Source organism: Miniopterus schreibersii (genome assembly GCF_964146895.1).
Source record: "Miniopterus schreibersii genome assembly, chromosome: 18".
Classification (NCBI taxonomy): Eukaryota; Metazoa; Chordata; class Mammalia; order Chiroptera; family Miniopteridae; genus Miniopterus; species Miniopterus schreibersii.
This window is the reverse complement of record NC_138121.1, coordinates 29,375,048-29,395,453: the sequence shown is the minus strand read 5'-3', so window position 1 is coordinate 29,395,453 and position 20,406 is coordinate 29,375,048. Positions and strand designations below refer to the sequence as shown.

General features: G+C 46.9%; 1 protein-coding gene across 6 annotated transcripts in view; it reads left to right on the top strand.

Annotated features, from left to right (window-relative positions):
- Positions 1–20,406, top strand: part of ANKRD11 (ankyrin repeat domain containing 11) — a 202,668-nt gene that overhangs the window by 162,266 nt on the left and 19,996 nt on the right. For 3 of the 6 annotated variants that reach the window (XM_081118418.1, XM_081118417.1, XM_081118422.1), the window contains 4 exons: positions 6,605–6,743; positions 18,247–18,417; positions 18,626–18,829; positions 20,137–20,279. In XM_081118418.1, coding sequence (XP_080974544.1) covers positions 6,605–6,743; positions 18,247–18,417; positions 18,626–18,829; positions 20,137–20,279 — 657 coding nt within the window. Of the gene's footprint in view, positions 1–6,604; positions 6,744–17,697; positions 17,792–18,246; positions 18,418–18,625; positions 18,830–20,123; positions 20,280–20,406 lie in introns of all 6 variants that reach the window. The other 3 variants (XM_081118419.1, XM_081118421.1, XM_081118420.1) reach the window with 3 other exon arrangements.

The window sequence follows — 20,406 nt, the reverse complement described above, 5'->3', positions numbered from 1 at the left end:
ACGCTTGGCCCAGCTCGCCTCCTCTTCCTCTTCCTCTTCCTGCTCTTCCTCCTTGTCTTCCTCTCCTTTTTACCCTCCTAACCTCTTTACCCTCCTCCTCTTCTCATCCGCACCCCTTCTAATCCTTGCCCTGCTTTCCTCCTCACGCTCACCTATCCTCAGCACATGCACTGTGTCTAAACTGGAAGAAGGGCTGAGAATGTCGCCTTGCCCTCTCTGGTTGTCTGTCTCTGTAGCTGTCACATTTTTCTTTGTTGGGCCTCTCTCTGCAGCCAGCAGTGGAAAAGCTACTGTTGGGTGGGTGGGTATGGAAAGCAGTGGTCTTGCCACAGAGGTCTTGCTTTCTTTTTAGGATATTTATGATTTGGGGACCAAAGTAAGTCTTTAAATAATAGGTTTATGTTAGCGATAACCTCTATTTGGCCCCATACTTCTGTCCCCCAGAACCACAGGATTTCTGTCATAGTTTCAATAAGACCAAATCTGACATTTAACCATATTTGAGTTATCCTAATACCATTGCTGGATAATTTAAGTTTAAATTTGGCTTGTTCTCAATGTGAATAGGAAAATGGGATGTAATTATAAAATTCTTGTTATCAATGTGCTGTTAACACTGGGCTCTGGGGTGTATACTTTTTTTTAAAATATATCTTTATTGATTTCAGAGAGAGGAAAGGAGAGGGAGAGGGAGGTAGAAACATCAATGATGAGAGAGTCATTGATCGACTGCCTCCTGCACGCCCCTGACTGGGGGTGGAGTCCGCAACCCGGGCATGTGCCCTGACAGGAGTCAAACCCCAATCGCCTGGATCGTAGGTCGATGCTCAACCACTGAGCCACGCCCAGCTGGCTCACACTTCTTATCCTGCCGCTTGGGGTAATGCGGGTCTGAGGAGTGCACTTCCCAACCTGTAGTGTGGAGTGACACTGGGTTCTGGGGTAGGTACTTCCTGTCCTGCAGTGTGAGGCTGCCCAGTGAACATGGACTTGGAATCAGAATGAGGTTAAGCTTATGCTTTGCCGTGTCTTTATGATTGTGAACAAGTCAGTTATCTGCCCCCTTCTTCCAAGAGGAGTGACTTCAAAAGTGATCTCAGTTTTTTGTTTCTGATTTTATTAGAGAGAGAGGGAGGGGTGGAGAGAGAGAGATACATTGATTTGTACAGGACGATGCTACAACCAACTGAGCCATCTGGCCAGGGCTGTTATTTTTTTATTTGACAATCTAAGGAAAAAGAAGTCAGTGCCCCTGACTAAATAGTCAAATATTGCAGGTTTTAAAAACTCCTGTGGCAAACTGGTTGAAAATTGCTGCTAGAGATTTACAATAATAAGATAGTGTGGTATTGGCCTAGGACAGGCATATCAATGACTGGAACATATAGACTCCCACCCATGTATGATCAATTCTTTTGGGCAAAGATGCTGAGGCAACTCAGTTGGGAAAAGGTAATCTTTTCAACAAATGGAAGTAGAACAATTGGATCGATACATTTATGCTGTTTTTAGTGGCTAATACAGTTTTCATTCCTATTGGATTCTTTCGATGATGGTCGTTTATAGATAAGAGTTAGTTAACCATAGTAAAGGTAGTTCCAGGGTGAATGTGCCAAGTGGACCGTGACCATCCTTCATACAGTACTACTGCTTTCTATTCCCCTCTGTGTGGAAAGCATGGTGTGATAGGGAATTATAAACCGGCCTTTCTTTCTTTGTACATGATGTGCATGGAACCCCCTCCTTAAGTTGATTGTGAAGGATATATGAGATGACAAGGGCCAACCAGGTCACCATCTGGCTGTCCCATGACAGCTGTTACTACCCTGACCGTTTTAATGGCATATCAAAGTCTGACACAGAAGTGGTTGGTAAGGTTGAATTTAATGTTTCAGGTATTCTTTTAGCATTTAGGAAGTGAAAACATGTTGTAATAATGTACAGTTGGTTCCTGTTGTGATTCCTATTTTACTAGCGAGGAAAGCTCAACTCTGCCCCAACCTAGCTCTTCAGCAAGGTTTTGAACCCAGGTCTTCCCAGAGAGCTCTATTCCTGCTGTACAGCTTAGGGCTAAGCCTCTAACGCACTCCAGGTGCAGTGCAGGTGTTTGCTTTTCCCTGTACAGGTAGTATAGTGAGGAGCTGGGATTTTAAAACTTTTTTGGAACTTTTTTTGTGACATATCAATGCGCATCATATATTACATTTCATTTTTTAAACCTGGGATAACTTCCAGTTAGATCAAAATATACCAGCATTGTCAGTCTCGTGGGAGCCTTCTTGTGCAGTCTGCAGTAGCACTCCTGACCAAAGTGACCTCTGTTCTGACATCTGTCACTGTAGACAAGTTTTTACTATTGGGATTTACATGAGAACAGTTGTTTAGTGTTACATCTGATTTACAGGCTTTTTCTTAGCAGCAGTTCTCTTCCTTTGTTGCTGTGTAGTATTCCATTGTAGGAATGTTCAGCAACTTATCCATTTTCTCCTGTGAACATTCGGGGGTCTTTTTAGTTTAGAATATAACAGAGTAATGACATGGACATATGTACGTTAGGTTTTTTACACAGTGGTAGATATAGTTTAATAGTTTGTCAGAGTTATTGTGTCTGTTCTTTAGTCCTGAAAGCTGTGAGAGTTCAGGTTGACTCACATTCTTGCTAACACTTGGTATCAGTTTAATTTTAGTTATGCTGGTGGGTGTCTAGTGGTATCCTGTTGTTTTATTTGTATTTTTCTGTTGTTTACCAGTCATGAAGATGTTCTCCTGTACTATTTTCTAAAAGCTTTCAGTCTGCGATTCATCTGGAATGAATTTTTGTTTTGTGGTATAAATTAGGGGTCAAGTTTTATTTTCTTTTTTACGGATGTTCACATGATCATTGTCACTTACTGAAAAGACCTTCCCTCCCCCTCCCACTGGGTTGCAGCAGAGCCTTTGTCACCAGCTAGGTGGGGTTCCAACTTGTGTTCTTTGTTCTGAACCTTTGGTCCTTGGTCCAGGACCACCTGTTGTGATGACCATAATTTTATAGTCTTGATCTCTGGTACCTTAATTTGCTGAACTTTGTTGTTTTTCAGAATTGTCTTTACTATTTTTGACCCTTTGCTTTTCCATATACATTTGGAATAAACTGGTTGATTTCCACAAAACGCCTGCTGGGATTTTGACGGGATTGCTTTGAATGTAAAGATCAGTGTTGGGAGAATTGCCATATTATAACAATGTGAGTTTTCTTACCATGAACACATCCCTCCATTTTTATAAGTCTTTATTTTCTCCCAGTAATGTTTTGTAATTGTCCATATAGAGGGATTGAACATATTTTGTTAGATTTATTTCTGTATGTTTGATGTCTTTTGATATTTATTAAGTGATATTTTGATATCATTTCCTAATTGTTTATAGGAAATAAAAATAAATTCCAGCCTGGCCGGGCGTAGCTCAGCGGTTGAGCAACGACCTAGGATCCAGGCGATTGGGGTTCGATTTCCGGTCAGGGCACATGCCCGGGTTGCAGGCTTGATCAATGACTCTCTCATCATTGATGTTTCTATCTCTGTCTCTCCCTCTCCTTTCCTCTCTCTGAAATCAATAAAGATATATTTAAAAAAAAAAAAAAAATTCCAGTATCTAGCATTTTCTTTAATTTGCATACTAATTTGAGTCCTTTAATTATATATTCCTTTAGATTTTTCAGGTATATAATCAGTCATTTAAAGATTCATACTTTGTTACACCTCAGGGGAAGAAAAAGGAATTGAGCCACATCTGGTTGCAGAGGGGATTTTATTTTTGTGGCCCAGAGGTGTCATGCTGTGATTGCTCACGGATCAGTGCTGTTCTCTGTGAGGGCTTATGGAGAGTCATCCAAGTTGTTGCCTGTAACAGTGTCTTTTTTTATTGTGGTGGAATATTGTGTTTATGACCACTAGAATTAATGTGTCCATTTGCCTTTTAATGGGCAGTTGTGTTGTTTCATTTTTTTACTATTGTGAATGAAACTGCTGTGAACATCACTATGCCAGTTTGTGAACACATGCACTCATTTCATTATCTTTATGAGAAACTCTCAAAGCGGTTTTACCATTTCAGTCCAACCAGCAGCACCTCAAGTTCTAGTTTTTCTGCCCATCCTTGTCAGCATTTGATACTGTTAGTCTTTTTTATTTTAGCCATTCTAGTGGGAGTATTTAGATTTCCTTGTGGTTTTAATTTGCATTTTCCTAATGTAGAACACCTTTCCAAATGTTAATTGGCTATATGGATATTTTCTTTTGCAAAGTGCATATTTATATATTTTGCTCATTTAAAAAAAATGTTTGCCCGGGCGGGCATGGCTCAGTGGTTGAGCATCGACCTAGAATCCAGGAGATCGGGGTTCGATTCCCGGTCAGGGCACATGCCTGGATTGCGGGCTGCAGCTGATCAATGGCTCGCATCATTGATGTTTCTGTCTCTCTCTCCCTCTCTCTGAAATCAATAAAGATATATTAAAAATATATATATATGTTTTGCTTTTCAATAGATGAGGTGATTATAGGCAACACCCAGTCTTCTGAACTTGAGCAGAAGGATCCTGGCTCCCCTTTGTCAGGTAGATGAGTGTCCCTTCTCCTCATGTGCTGAGACTTTGTGTCAGGATTAATAGCTGCCTTTTCTGCAGCTATTGAGATGATCATATGCTTTCCTTCCTTTACCTTCTTTCCTTTTTTTTTTTTAAACATTATTGATTTCAGAGAGAGGGGGAGAGATAGAAACAGCAATGATGAGAGTCGTCATTGATTGGCTGCCTCCTGCACGCCCCCAACTGGGGATCAAGCCCACAACCCAGGCATGTGCCCTGACCCCAGGAATCGAACCACAATCTCCTGTATCCTAGGTCGAAGCTCAACCACTGAGCACGCCCTACCAGGCTCTTCCCTTGATTTTCTTTGGGTGGTAAATTACATTGATTTTTAAATTTCTTACATTCCTGAATACTTTATTATTTGTATGATCTTTTTTATATATCTTTAGATCAGATTCACCAACTGGGCCAGGAATTTTCTTGGTGGGCAGGGGTTTTTGCTAATGGTTTCCGTTCTTCTCCCAGTTCTGTGGTGCAGGTACAGGTAGTGACAGGTGTGGCTGTATCCTGGCATCTCAGGTGCCCTGTGGGGTGAGATAGCATGTCTAGCATCTGTGCAGCTCCATCTTCCAGGGGTCCGTCCTTCATTGCAGCATGGCTCAGGCTCTGCCTGGTACTCCAGATGCCCTTGGAGCTGGTAGCATGTGCTGGCAGAGATCTCCCTGGTCACTTGATGGGTGTGTCTCAGCTGCTAAGGGTGGTGGATGCTGTGGCTCAGTGATCAAGCTGGAGGATCATCTGGGCCACAGGAGGAGGGAATTCAGTTATGCTTGGTGCTGGAAGGTAGCTCCTCCAGGGAGTCCCACCTCTGATGATGCTCTCCACTGAGGGGTTGGATCCAGGGTTTCCACCTGTTGCAGCCAGCAGAGCAGGGGCTCCTGTTGCCACAAAGTGCTTGTTTCATCAATATACACACACTGCATTTTGGGATTGGGCTGCCCTACCCTCACCTTCCCCTAGGGTACTGCACACTGCCATTTCTACATGCGACCTCACCTCATGTGGTCCATTTATCATTTTGAGGTGGGCACTGTCTTCCATTCTACAGATCATGACACCAAGGCAGACATAGTGCTAGACTTGCCCAATATTGGTCAGCTGGTCAGGGTAAAGCTGGAATTTGGGCTTCTTAGTCCTTACCCTGCAGGGGAGACCAGCCCTGAGACTAGAACAAGGAAGGGGGTGATAAGGACGTGTCCCACCCATTCTCCAGCTACCTCTTGCTTTGGGGTGGGTCATCTGCATTCAGGTTTACAGATGTGAGCTCTGCTCTGGGACTGATGCTTGCTCTGCAGGACCTGTCCCGAAGACAGCTTCACTGTGTCACAGGCCTGTGGTAGCACCCAGAGACAGCATGAGCACTGGGGGTCATGTGAGGCCATGTGGGAGTATGCAGAGGATGTCAGGGAAGGAGGAGAACCCAGCCCATTCATGGGAAGGGAGGAGTGCAGCCTCTTGAGAGATGGACACACTCCTGGACGGTAGGAGGCTCAGCAGGTGGGGTGGCTGGGCCCCTTTATTCCACAGGGTGAGTTTGTGGTGGAAATCAGGACACCATCTGTCTACACACCTTTTTAAGGCTTTTAAACCTCATTATTGGATCTTTTCCCTGGGAAAATGGGTTCGGTGCAACTGTGTCTTTGCTTTCTTCATACTCACGAAAGGATTTGTTGGCCACAATTTCTCAAGACTCCTCTGGGTTCAGGACAAGAAGTGAGGTCATGTGGGATCATGGACAGGGCTCAGCAGCAGCTCTGGTCTGTGAGGGGCCTCATGGGTGAGCATGGCTGTCTGCCCTGTAGAGGAAGACGGAGGAAGCCGTATGTGCACACCTGATCCTGGTGGGCAGGAGGGGCTGTTAAGTGCCCAAATAATAGATTTGCTTTAACTGGCACATAAATGAGACCATAGTAGATGTGAGGATTTTGAGACTAATTTGGGAATAATGTCTAAAAGTGTCACTTTCTTTTCTAGGATAAAGATAAAGTTTCTCTAACCAAGACCCCAAAACTGGACCGCAGTGATGGAGGGAAGGAGGTGAGAGAGAGAGCAACCAAACGGAAGCTGCCCTTCACTGTGGGGGCCAATGGAGAGCAGAAGGACTCAGACACAGGTACCAGGAGCCCGGCGCCACCTCTGCCCCTCCTGCTGTCTTCTGTCCCCTTGCTTCCTCCTGACTGCCTCCAAGTTATTCTCACTTGGACCCTTCCCACATTATACCTGCCAGCTTCTTCTGTTCCACAGAAAGTGTCCTTGACCCCATCCTCAGGGGTTTGCTCACACTGGGCTCTACCAGGGAAGTGGCACCAAACCCAATCCAGTCCTGCTGCACACCTGGGGGTGGCCCAGAGCATTGGAGGATAAACATGGTTTCCCTCAGGGCTACAACAACACATAAATTAAGCCCAATTATTTGAAATAAAAGCCAAAGGGACCACTGAAAACAGGACCCAGCGAGTACAGGTCAGCCCTGGGCGTGAGCATATGTGTACGTGTGTCTGCGTGTGAGTGTGTGTGTGTGTGTGTGTGTGTGAGCATGTACCCACACACAAGTATGTGCATGTGTGCATACATGTCTCTGTGTCTTTGAGTGTATGCATGTAAGGGATTAATAATATTTGGTGTGTGCACTCTTAAGTTGGTCCCATCTCAAGCTGCTCACTGGGACATGTGCTGCATCCAGGCAGTAACCGGCCTCTGTCCTGCCACGCCACTCTCTCTTCCTGTTGATCCTGGTGCCTGGGGGCCTTCCCAGCCTGCTGGGCATCTGATTGCTTGGCAGACTTGTAGGCCAGTCGCAGGTCAAGGGTGAAAAAGGGCACAGAGCATGTAGAAGGCTAAAGAGTCTGGGTGAACCCACAGCTGTGAGGTGGGCCCTGGCATTCCCACAATGCAGCCATAGGACAAGGAGCAGAAGCCCTGCAGAGATGGGGCATGGGTGGTGGCTTCATGCATGTGGGAATATGTGTCAGGTACTGAAACAAGATAAATATGTAAGAAAACTGGGAGAAATGGCAGAGGGAACAGCCTGGAAAAATAGTGTCTCAGCTTTTATTCATTAGGTCAGGTCATAGGTCCCTCACTCACACCTTCCTGTGCAGGTGTTCCTCAAGGGAGTGGGTTCCTGGCAGCTGGGCAGAGACTTTGGTTAGTTAAAAGCCTGTGAAATGGGTTTGGTTTTGCTGGCTGGGATATGAGGAAGGTTGTATGGACCAATCCCATGGTTCCTGTCACTGAGCCAGGCATATTGGGGACTGGAAGGGGTGGGTGTGCAAGGGGTGGGGCCAAAGCTCCATGGAACAGTAGAGCAGAGGGAGGGTGTGAGTACATGTGGACGTGGGACTCCCACCAGAATGGAGGGGTGCTCACAGGGATTCTGTGACTCAGCCTTTAGGTCCAGAGGAGATCAGACCAGGCCTGGATATCCTCTCCTGTTTCTGATGCCTGTACTAGTTCTAGTTGTGGAGGGCGTGCTGTTGCTGTTGGTTATTGGCTGCCTGGTTGCTGGGGGTCTAGAGGTTGGCTTCAAACCTCTGGGACAGTCCTGTGAGTCCCTGGAGCCTTGCTTTCAGAGTCAAGGAGATAGTGTTAAGAGTTCCCACCTCCATAGAGAATGTGCTGGCTGAGTAGAGGTGATGCATCGGCATTCCTGTAGAGCATGCCTAGGGGTGGACAATCTTGGCTGCCCTGTCTGGTTGGTAGGATTTCTTTGCAGGGCCATGTTATCTCTTTCTTAAAAAAATTTTTATTGAATTTAGTGGGGTGACATTGGCTAATAAATTATATAGGTTTCAAGAGCCCATTTCATCTTCATAGTGGCTTTTTGAGTCTGTGTGTTCCAGTAGGCTTCACAGCTTAGTCTGTTGATGGTTAGCATCTTCTCAGCAGGAGGTGTCCACGCTAGTTCTGTGGGGTGTCCAGAAGATTCTTGGGGCACTCCGGGAGTGCTCATGTTTACTATCTGTGTGTCAGGCCTCAGGTGAGGGGAGGGAGGAAATCACTATGAGGTAGGAAAAAAGTGAAGAACATTTAGGAAATAGAATCTTCCAAGCAAGGATTATGTTACAAAAATCTAAATACATATAAAATATAGTACTTGCCTTTCTATGTTTATTTTCCTTTTGGGGGCCAGTTTTAATAACTTTCTTATATCTGCTCTGTTAATATGATGTAACTAGATTTTCCAGTGAGATGATTCTGGTTCATGGGTGTATTGGGTATCTCTTGTATTAGGAGCCTCTAAACTAGCTGATCTTTGTGTATCACATACACCAGTGGTAGGCCTTTTGCCTGGCCCTGCTGTTCCTGCACGCTGTGATTAGTAACCTGTTACCCGTCTTCTTCCTACTTGCACTTCCTGGTCAGCAGGAAACCTAAGCTGGGCATCAACTCTGTACTAACTGTAGGAGCATTTCTTGCTCAGAAGTATGGGGTAAGATGGATGACGCCATTTCTCTAAGAGGCACACACCTCTGGCAGGTACTGCCCCCACTGCAGGGGTGTGCCATCAGCTGTCAGGAGGGAGAGGCCACATGGGAGAATTATTAACCCTGATGAGTGACTGAGATAGATGCTGTTCCCTTCAATCTGAGGGAGCAACAGACCTGGAGGCGCACCAGTTGTGAGGCTGCCCTGCATCCTGGTCTCTGTGTTCCTTCAGCGCCCTCTGCTGGGAAGATATGGTCCAGCATGCTCTATGAAGTGGACAGAGGGAGCATAAGGCTCCAGAAGTTGGGGCTCTGAGTGGCAAATAGTGAATTCCTCGGCTGTGTCCTGAGTGATCAGAGGCTGCTAAGCCTCCCCCAGAGACCACTGATCTGCCTAAGAACCTTCTTCTGTTTCATAGACCCTCAGGAGCTGCTGCATGTGACCCAGCCCATAGGAGGCCAGTCTCTGCAACGCTTAGTCAGGGTTGGGGGCGGCTTGCCAAGAACAACACCCGTCTGTGGTGAAAGCTGGAAATACTCTGTACATCTAAGCCCAATCAAAGCAAATTCACCCTGATGTGGTTTGTCATTTTAGCTGCCCACATAGTACCCTGGACAGTTCATGTCCAGGTGATTATGAGCTTGTGTCAGGAACTACTTCCATGTCCTTTCAGAAGCTCTGGCCAGAGCATGCCCCAGAGCCAGGTGTCTGTTAGGGCTGGGCACAGACTGCACATGCTGTGTCTTGGCCCTTCCAGCCTAGGGCCAGAGCACGTCTGGCTGTCTGTGTAGGAAAAACAAGCAGGCCACTCCAGCAGGACAGCCTTTCCTAGGCAGATTGTCTGAGGAGGCTCCGCCTGCCCGAGCATCTGCTGCTGACTCGCTGCTGGTTTTGTTGTAAAGCATTTTACCACTTACAGTGTTCACGATGAAGGTGTATGATGTTTGCTACTTGCTTCAAATTATACTATTCTATTTACTTTTTATATGTTTAAATTTTCTCACAACTTGAAAAAGTCTATAAATAAATATTGTTTAGGTTGGTTTAGATGATTACCTACTTTCTTCAGGCTTCCTTCATAAGCCTTTTGCTTCATTACAGTTTCCCACCCCTTAGTCTGAACTCTAGTCTGCTGCTTCCTACCTGGAACCACAGGTAGGCCCTGCTTGTTCCCTGAGGCCACATGGGCTCCCCCTTGAGAGTTTCTCTGCCAGAAGCATCAAGAGCTGGCAGCTGCCTATTCTCAACACCTGAATGTGTCTTTGGAATGAGGAGAAATTAAGATTTTATTATTTTGCTTTTACCTTGTGAATAAGACTTATCTCTGGTACCTAGGGTATTTATTCAGCAGTGCTAAAATGTGAGCATTTATTGTTCGAGGGCACATACTTATTTACAGAAATCATGATCACTCTGGTTCTGTAAGATGGGAAAGTACTGGCTGTTGTGACTTCTTGGGGGATGTCCCTTGTTTGTGAAAGGAAAACATTATCCTCTGTGGGTGCCACTGGCATCTACAGAACTTGAAACCCAACATTATTCCCTGCTGTGTTCTGGAGGTGACTTTTGCATGATGATGAAGGGGTTTCTGCTCACTCACCGAGTGCTGGACTGTGCCAAAAGGGAGAGCAAGGTGGCATCATGGTGAAACCTCTGGCTGTAAAGGGCATAAGCCACCCACAGTGTGACCCTAGGAGTTCTCAGGACTTGGCTGATGCATAATGACAAGGCTCCCAAAGCTAGAAGGACTGGGATAGGATGCTTTAGCTACATGCAGCAAGAAGCCCTGCCTCAGTCTGCACTGAGCACCTGATCACCTCGAATCTCAAAGCAGAGTCCAGAAGGGCAAGCCCGGCCCATTGCTGTATGGCTCTCTTCTCCCACCATGTGACTAGACTTAGGTTTTGCCCATTCCTGACCTGCCACCACCATGGAATAAAGATGAATTATTTTACGCAGCAAAGATGTGGGATGTGGATGTTGGTGAGCAGTCAACAGGGCTACAGGGCAAAGGTGAAGGGAGCCCAGCACCCGCCCCTCCTATGATGGTCAGAGTTCAAGAATGAGCGTATGGTTTATCTGAGGAACCACACTTGGTCACTCACAAAGAAGCACTTCCATGTAAAATATTTTCAAAAAAGAATTCCTCTGGTCAAGCTATTATCCAATAATTTTTCCTCTCTAAACTTTAGCTTCTTATATAAAGGGGAGTTTGGACTAGCAAAGGAAGATTCTTGGTACTTAAAATTCTCTATTTCCCTCAGTTGCCGAAAAGGTGTGATTCTATAGGGTATCAGCCTCCCTCAGGGCCCCTTACAGGTGCACTCCTATCTAGGCCCATTCTATCAACATAGCATAGGTGAGTTGGGGCCCCATGACATTCCAGCTTCAGTGATTTGCTGGGAGGACTCCCAGAACCCCTCATGTAGTCCTACTCGGGACCATAACTGATTACAGGACAGGGCACAAAGCAAAGTCAGCTTTTAGTCCTCCCCGCGGAGTTGCAGGACTACTTATTTCCCTGGGTTTTGAGGACACTGAGGAGTATAGTCTACCAGGGAAGGCCATAGAGGGGAGGGCACAAGAGCTTATGCAGGATGTATCCTGGTGAGACACTGTGGGACTCTGGGTGTATGTCTTATCTTCCCTGTGTGGCTCAGTTTTTTCATCTGTAAATCTCTAAACTGTGAGAAGTTTGTGATTCTGACCTATGAAGCTGGGGAGGTGGGTTTGCAGAGAGTGCTCCAGTAAGCTCTCGGGAGGAGTCAGGACGTGGCCCCTCCACCAATGCTGCTCCCAGAGTTGCAGTCAGAGACCTGTGCAGGCACGCCCAGGGACTAGCAGGATTGATGACATGGTTTAGGTGTGGTTGCAGGTTTGAATTATGATTTATTTTTTAAATTCTTAGTATGCTTTAGTGTAGTGAAAGTGATAGGCAGTGGTTGGGAGGCTGTTGTCTGAGCCCTTTATGCTGACATCACTTTCTTATATTCTGGCTTCCTGGTCATGATAGCCTTCATTGAATTCCATGAGTGGACCCAGTTGCTCCCTTCTTGGGGAGAGAAGATTAAGACCAGAGAAGAAGGGACCGGCTGAGTCCTACAGAGCCCCTCTTTTTAAAATGATGAATGGTGGTAATTTCTTTAAAAAAAAGAAAAAAGTTGATACAAATTAGGAAATTGGAAGGAGAAGCCAGTCACAACTGCAGCCTAAATATTAGACAATGTCCTACCATGCTGGTTAAGTGGGACAGTGTTCTGCTTGGGTCCTTGGTTTTTCCATCTTGCTACGTTTGAAGAGTTGGAGTATAATGCTTTGGTAAACATGACAACCCTGTTGTAACTCATTACCTGACTTTTTTTTTTTTTTTTTTTTTACTTATTACCTGATTTGGATAATCTCTTTAGTGTGTGGACTGTCCATGAACGAGGCTTCTTAGTCTGATGATTCTGAACAACAAGGTTGGGCCGCGTTTGGTGTGGAAGGTGTGTTCTTGAGGCCAAGTGGGACACAAAGAGGCTGTCAGGACAGCAACTTCCCCAGTACCCCACCACTTTACCTACTGCAGACTTACCTGAGTTTTAACTGACATTGCTATGATGAACTTTGTGATTTTACAATAGCACTTCTAAAGGCTCTCCCATGGAGTCAAGATGGTATTAACAACTTAGGATTTATAGTGGGTCATAGAAGTTACATATTTCCTTTTTGGCAATATGGTGGACTATGTCTCCTTGAAAACCCCTCTGCTGGAAAAGCCTAGGAATTATAGTGGTGAGCGATAAACATAAAAAGTGAGTATCTAAAGTCCCCAGAGGCTGAGAATAGTGAGATTTGGGATGCATCTCTGCCCTGGCTACTGCTGCAAGTGTGCTGAGGCAGCCGTGGACAGGCCAAAGGCCTCACAAAGTCAGGCCAATGAGAGGCCACACCTGTGGACACTTCAGGCCAGAAGACACCATTCCTCAGCTAAGGCACTTATCTCTTTCAGCCAGTGTCTAGATGAGGTGAGGGACTTTGAGAAGTCTTCTCAGAGACTTAACTTGTCCTGCCCTCTCTTGTAGGGCTGTCACTTGTATGTGTGCTACCTTATGCCATTGAAAATACCTTGTTCTCCCTCTAGTCCCAGATGGCCATCCGTGCAACTTGCTGGGCCCCAGAATTCAGGTGAACACAACTCCCCAGTCAGAAGTACAGACCATGATGAAGCAACCCATCCTGAGAGAGGTTCAGCCCCAGGGACTTCATGCCTTTGGATGATTAGAGAATGTAATAAAAAAAAATTGAAAACATGAGCAAGGAACATGATGCTGTCAAAAAAGATCATGTAGATTTTTTAAAAATATAAAATGTAACGTGGAAATTAAAATTATTACTGAAATTAAAATTCAATGGGCAGATTATATAGCTTATTAGATATAACAAGAAAGAATTAGTGAATTGGGAGTTATGACTAAAAAAGTTGCCTAAACTGACGCATAGAAAGAAAAAGAGATAGGAAACATGAAAGACATTATGAGATGTGTGTGTGGAGGGGACTGAGGCACAACATTAGCATCTGACCAAGGAGAGAAGTGGGAGCACTGATGCTCAAAGAAGACAGAGAACTTTTCATGTCTGTGAAAAAAGGAGTCCTTAGTTCAGAAAGGATAGGGCGTTATGAGCAGGGGATAGATTACATATGTAAGTAGTTTGTAATGAAATTACAGAACAACATAGAAAAAAATGTTAAAAGTGGCCTACAAATAGCAAGCCAACCTCTCAGTAATATTATGGAAGCCAGAGCCAGCACCACTCCTACAGAACTGGACTCTCCTAACTTGTTATGATGGGGAAACCTTCCCCTAGACGCTCACTCTGTGCCATTGCTGCCACAATTCAGTGTCACTCAGATAAGTCTTTTCTCCTGTGGATGCATCTGAGTTCTATTGGGGAGTGAGACTGAGTTGCAGGAAGTGGACTTTGGACACTGGCTCCTACACACAAAAGTCCCTCAGAAACATCTGCCCTTGGCAGTCCTACTCCTGTGGGAAAAGACCCCATTCTAGTCAGACAGCTGCAGTAAAGAGTGCAGAAGGAGTGTGTTCCAGAACGGCTGGCATGAGGAGGGAAAAGGGCTTTATCAGGAAGCCCAGTGATTTGCCAGCTGGGTGACCCACATACCAAGAACGCCTGATAAAATGTACACTGACTTCATGGAGACCAAAGGTGAACATGCACAAGAATATAGGCGCTGTAGAGATACAAGGTGCTGTCACATCACCATGTTTTCCTAAAGATGATGCAGAGGGACTGACCAGGCTCATGTGAAACCATCTTGAATACATTAGCCTAAGAGGAGTGCCACAACTGACTTTAGAATACCAGGAACACAGTAGGAATGAGGAAGACAGCAGACAGACTTGAGGGAACAAGAAGTAAGAATCCGGTAGGAAGACAGCCCTGCTCCAGCTTTTGGGATCATAGGCCCAGCTGTTTCCCACCCATGCTTTCCATCACTCTTCCTTCCCTGGAACTCTGCCTACTACTGTTACCTGCAGAGCCCTCAGAGCTCTGAAAGCATGTGGAAGCTGCAGACCACAGTCCCTGCTCTGCAACCCTGCCCCCTCCCACCTCCAATCTAAGCCTGGGAGACATTTCGTAGACTGGCTTGTTAGAGCCATACCCCCGAGCCGACTTGCTGCTCTGCTGTCACACGGAACTATCAGTTTCCCACTCTAAAACTTGGCAAATGCCATTTGGAATTCATATAAGTTCTACTTTGTTTGTGGGTGGATATTACAAACAAAAAATAAGCAGAATGCCAAAGGAGTTGCCAGTTACCCCAAGTGTTCCTCTTCTTGCCTTGTACCCAGCATTGCACTGGCCAGTGGGGGTGCTGGTTGGCCGGGGGGGGGGGGGTTCCCACCTGGAGTAGGAGGCAGATTTTGCAGCCTCCCACCTCTGAAGGGTCAGTCTCACCTGGGCTGGCCTCTGGGTTGGCCCTTGCCAACAGGACACAGTGGGCCAAGGGCAGGCTGGGAGGCGTCTGGAAGGAGGATGGCAAGATTGCTTTTATAGCATTCAACAACACCCTGTGTGCGTGCTGAGCCTCAGCCTTCATGGCCTCATTGAGGCTGGGCCACAATGGAGGGGCTTCCTCTGCAGGCAGGGCTTCTACAGGCTCTCCCTCTACCCCAAGAGTCACAGCCTGGCCGGACTCAGACCCCTCTAGATACTGGTAGCTTTGGGTGCTTGTAGAAAATGATATATTATGCCATAGAGAAGTTGGCATCTTAGATCTGATTGCATTTTGGATTTTCCTTGTGTTAGGAAACATAAAACATCCTATTTAAGCCCAGGGAGAGCTGTGTGAGAAGGCTGCTCTCTTTGCACTTGTGGGGCAGCCTGAGGCTCCTATGAGGGTATGAATTCATCTTCAGGAGAGAGTGTCTGCCCCCTTCCCTCAGCATCATCAAGAGCACTTATAGCTCATGGCCACGGGAGAGAGGGAAGACACAACCCTGCCTTGCTGAAGCTCAGTGACAGCAGAGGCAGAGGGGAGGGATGGTGGTAGGGTGTGGGTGCTTGGAGAGGGGCTGCCAACAGCCCAGCACACAGGGCTGTCTCCACACTCCACCTCTGACCTTTGTTCCTTCCTGAACTGCAGGCCAGGTGCCATTGGGCCCTGTTCTGCAACCAGGGACAAATTCTGTTACTGCAGAAAGCCCTCTGGGTCAAGAGTTCTAAGCTGCCACTCTCAGGAAGTATGGGGTGAGCTCCTGGAGGCCCCTCTTCTACCTTTTTTACCCCTAAAGAGCCACTGCCTGCAGTGGCGCTTGAAGACAGTTGCTCTGTTGCCATCTGCTTGGTTCCTTTGGCATCTTAAAGTTGTCACATCTATCCTGAAGCTATCCCACTCAGACCCTGCCCTGCCCTCCCCTGGGTCCACCTAGCACCCCGTGTCTGCACACAGCGGAGACGCTACTTCTGAAGTTATTCAATGTAATTAGCAAACGTCATCCACAACCAGGAATTCTCTACACTGTGCTTTTCTCAGGTTCTGCTTTCATCCTCTTCCCATTGAGCTTCCTATTTTCATGGCTCTAGGTGAGCTGGAGGTAGCGGGCCTCTTGAACTGTGTGCGCTTAGCAGGGGCATAGTGGGCAAGAGACCCTGAGAGGCTGGGGGCTGATTGTTTGAGACCAAGCAGTGCTTTCTGGGAGATTGGGCAGAAGTAGGGTCCAGTCCACAGACTGTGGGGAACATGCAATGTGCCTTCCTACTGCCTTCCTACAAGGGAATTACAGTGACACTCAGAACCCTGTGCTGGAAATACTTCCTCAGTGGTGGGGCATCACTGTTGTCCATGGAGAGGTGCTGATTGGTTTGTGCCTGTGGAGAGCTGCCGAGGAGGTGGGGGTCTGGCCTTCCCACTGGTCTTGTTTCTGTCATTATTTATACCTTAGCAATGGAAAGCTCTGTCATCTTTGTCATTGGAATGTGTCATGTAAGCAAGCAGCAAATGACCGACTGGGTAAACGTAGAGAAGGCAGGCAGAGCATGGGGTAGCTGCAAAGGTTGGAGCACTCAACTGTGGAAGAGCATTTAAACCAAATGCCCTGATTCGGATACTATGGCTTCCAATCATTTCAAAAGTGGGGTGTAGCTTCAGGGAACTTATTGAAGTGACTGGGCCAGAACTAGTTCGTCTCCTGTGCAGAGGCTTCCTGAAAGGCTCTTGCCTCTGGGATGTACCACTAGGCCCTGCTACTTAGAAAGGAGATTGTAGGTAGAATTGGGGATGCATAAGCTGGGGTCATCAACAAAGAGCATTCTTTGTGGAATTTACTTCTTTTCTCAGACTTATGCTTGTGGATTGGTTAAAATTAAGTGTTACTGGTGATGGTGACCTGCGGTGCCTGAGTTACCACCTCAACTCATAAATCAGCATTCTCACGAAGTCACTTTAGTTTTTAAAAAGGCAACTTAAAATACTTTCTGAAGAAAACAGTTTATGGGAAACTTTCCATAAGAAAATAAAAAATGATGGGCATGTTTGTGGGGCTTGAGGTGGTGAATAGTAAAAGGGATATTGTTCTGGAAAGTAGTGGACAAGGTGGACATGTCATCTGCTTAGTCCTTGTTTGACAGACATCACCACCTTTTTAGGGTCAAGCCCCAGCCAGGGAGCCAGCTGAGGTACCTGAAGAGAGGCTCCTTAGATATGCCAAGTGGGAAGCAAGGGAAACACCCCTCAGAGGAGAGTTTCAGAGACCCACGTCTCCTTTCCTGCTTGCAGCTTGCATCCTGTGATCTAGAACACCCTGCAATATCTTGGCCCTGAACAGGGTTTCCACCCAAAGCCCATGCTTTCAAGGAGGGTTCTGAGGCTCTTGATGGACCCCAAATTTCCCCTCAGCAGGAGGGTGAGGTGAAGGAAGACGGTGAACTTTTGGCTCCTGGAGTTGGGGTATCTTTTCTCCCTAAACCCCTGCCTCTTTTAAAAAAGAAACAGCACATGCATTTCTGTTGAACGTTGACAGGGTATTTTATAATGGGTGAGATAGGTGGAGGATTTGCTTGTTATGAGGAGGCTGAGACGGGATGGCCGCGCTGTTCCATCGTGTCTTGTTAGTGCTCTGTGTTGATGCCTTTAGATGCCTCCAGCTCAGTCCATGTCGTGGTTCAAGGCGGGTTCGCTCCTCGAAGCGCCATGGCATGAAATGGAGGTGCCTAGAAGCAAGAAGAAAGGTACAGTACTGCAAGTCGGCCTTGATCTGTTTATGTATTTCTAAACTATGTTTGCCATTTTATGTCTGTACTGTTTGGAGGCGGGATGGGAAGGAGGACTTGAATTATAGACATGTGTATTTAATAGATGGAGACCTGTCCTGTGTGAGCCAGGACATTGGTGATCAGCTGTCCCACCGCCTTGCACATGGTGGGTGGTCTGGGGAGGCATCTGGAGTAAATGGTTGGTGGGGGCCACAGCTTAGCAGGCTTTATTGGCTGATAGCAAGGTATTGGAATTGTGTGTCACAGTTACTGCTGGAAGAGGTGATGATGGGCAGTGGGAGTGCTGCCAACTCTGTTCTTTCTCTTTCCCTGTGAGGTGGGAGGCAGGGGCTCTGAAACACCAGGTAGGGCTCTGGGTTCCAAGGACTCCATGGCATGAAATCTCCCCCCTTTCCTCCACCACCTCACAGAGAAGCAGGGTCCTGAGCGGAAGAGGATTAAGAAGGAGCCTGTCACCCGGAAGGCCGGGCTGCTGTTTGGCATGGGGCTGTCTGGGATCCGAGCTGGCTACCCCCTCTCTGAGCGCCAGCAGGTGGCTCTCCTCATGCAGATGACAGCCGAAGAGTCTGCAAACAGCCCAGGTAAGACCCCATGTTGGTGGGTGGTGGGTGTTTCCTGGGACTTGAGAGGCTCTCTCCCTGGGGATGGAGACCCATGCAAAGGCGTCCTCTTTGCCTCATGAAGACGGCCCAGGTCCTGGAGGTTTCTACAAAGCAGGGACATCCCCAGGCCCAGCCTCACTGGCTCTACCCCCAGTAATTCTCTGCCTGTCCTTTCCTTGGCATGCAGTAGATACAACACCAAAGCATCCCTCCCAGTCGACAGTGTGTCAGAAGGGGACGCCTAACTCTGCCTCAAAAACCAAAGATAAAGTGAACAAGAGAAACGAGCGTGGGGAGACCCGCCTGCATCGAGCTGCCATCCGGGGAGATGCCCGGCGCATCAAGGAGCTTATCAGTGAGGGGGCGGATGTCAATGTCAAGGACTTCGCAGGTGAGCTCTCACAGTGCCCAGAAGATGGCAGGGCAGGGGGACCTTGCAGCAAATTTACAGGAGGATGTGAGGCTGGCTTCCCCAGAGGCACAGAGCCCTCTGGCCAAGTGTCATCATCCTGGCAGCAGTAGTCTTGTACTTGGGATCAGCATAGTAAGCGCAAGAGCCAGTTCCTGGGCCCATGTGGTTCTATAGGTGTGTTCTAGATGCATGAAGCAGACCCCACTCTTACACCAGTATAATTTGCTGTTTCTGAGATGGAGAAATTAGTAGTTCTTGGGAAGTATTTAAAAATAAAAATTTTTTTCATTATTTTTAAGAGAATTGAGGAATTTTTAGCTATATTACTCTGCTGTGCTATATAAACCCCAGTTCTGTACTAAAGGGTTCATTCTTCCTGGCTCCTCAAGGAGTGCCCCTGGCATATTTAGAAAGAAGTAGGTCACCCAAGCAGAGGGTGCCTCTGTGCCTGTCAGCCCAGGTCACCTTCTCATCTCCCAGGGAAGAAGTGTCACCCTGAGAGTCTCCTTTTAATATAAGACAAATGGGTATGTCTCCCTGACCCGAAACAGGCCGAGGGAGGGCCCTATGACTGCCTTTCAGTGTTGCCTTTTTTTGCATAAAATACTTCCCTTATGCATGATGTGCCATCAGCAGGTGTGAGTTGTTCAAGGGGAATGAGAACATGAGATGAGCAAGCAGTCTTCATGCAGAATACTTCTAGATTTTTCCCATTGCCTTAGTTGATAGTATCTGACCAAAACCTAATTTAGCTCCTTTTTTAAAAAAACAACAAACCATTTTCCTATGTGAAGATTTTTCATAGCACTGGAATTTGTGTCCAAAGGAGTAGGCTCAGTTTGTACACTGATATGTGTGGCCACTCTACCTGGTGGCAGATTGAGGCTCCAGGCTACTGCCAGGGGAATTCTCCAGGTATGCCTCATCTGTGTACTCCACAGAGGGCGTGTTTCCACAGTGGGAGGTTTTCCTCCCCATGTGTTGATGGATGGATGAGCCAGGCTGAGCCTGCCCCCCATGATGCTGTGTTCACTAGTCCTCCACCCTTATTGCTCAAGATTATCCCTGCAGGTGGTTAATCTGTAGGGTTAACAAGCCAAATATCCCTGGGAAAACGAGGTACCACAGTAAAGCACATTCAGGGCTTCCCTAGACCTCTAGCCTTTCAGTGCAGAGCAACACCTCCACGGCTTTTTTCTGTCATCAGTGTTCTCAGAGTGCTGCTTTGAGACAGGAGTGATGTTCCTGAGGATTAAATAACATATGTCCTAAGTGTCTGTTTCCAGGCTGGACAGCGCTGCACGAGGCATGTAACCGGGGCTACTACGATGTTGCCAAGCAGCTGCTGGCTGCAGGTGCAGAGGTGAACACCAAGGGCCTGGACGATGACACACCCCTGCATGATGCCGCCAACAATGGGCACTACAAGGTGGGTCTCCTATCTGACTTCTACATCATTCCGTAGCTCCTGTCTCTGTCTTTGTTGTCCTTAATGTCTGCTGGGTAACTGAGAAGTGAGCCTTTGTCCCTCACCAGAGCTGACCTCTCTGACCATC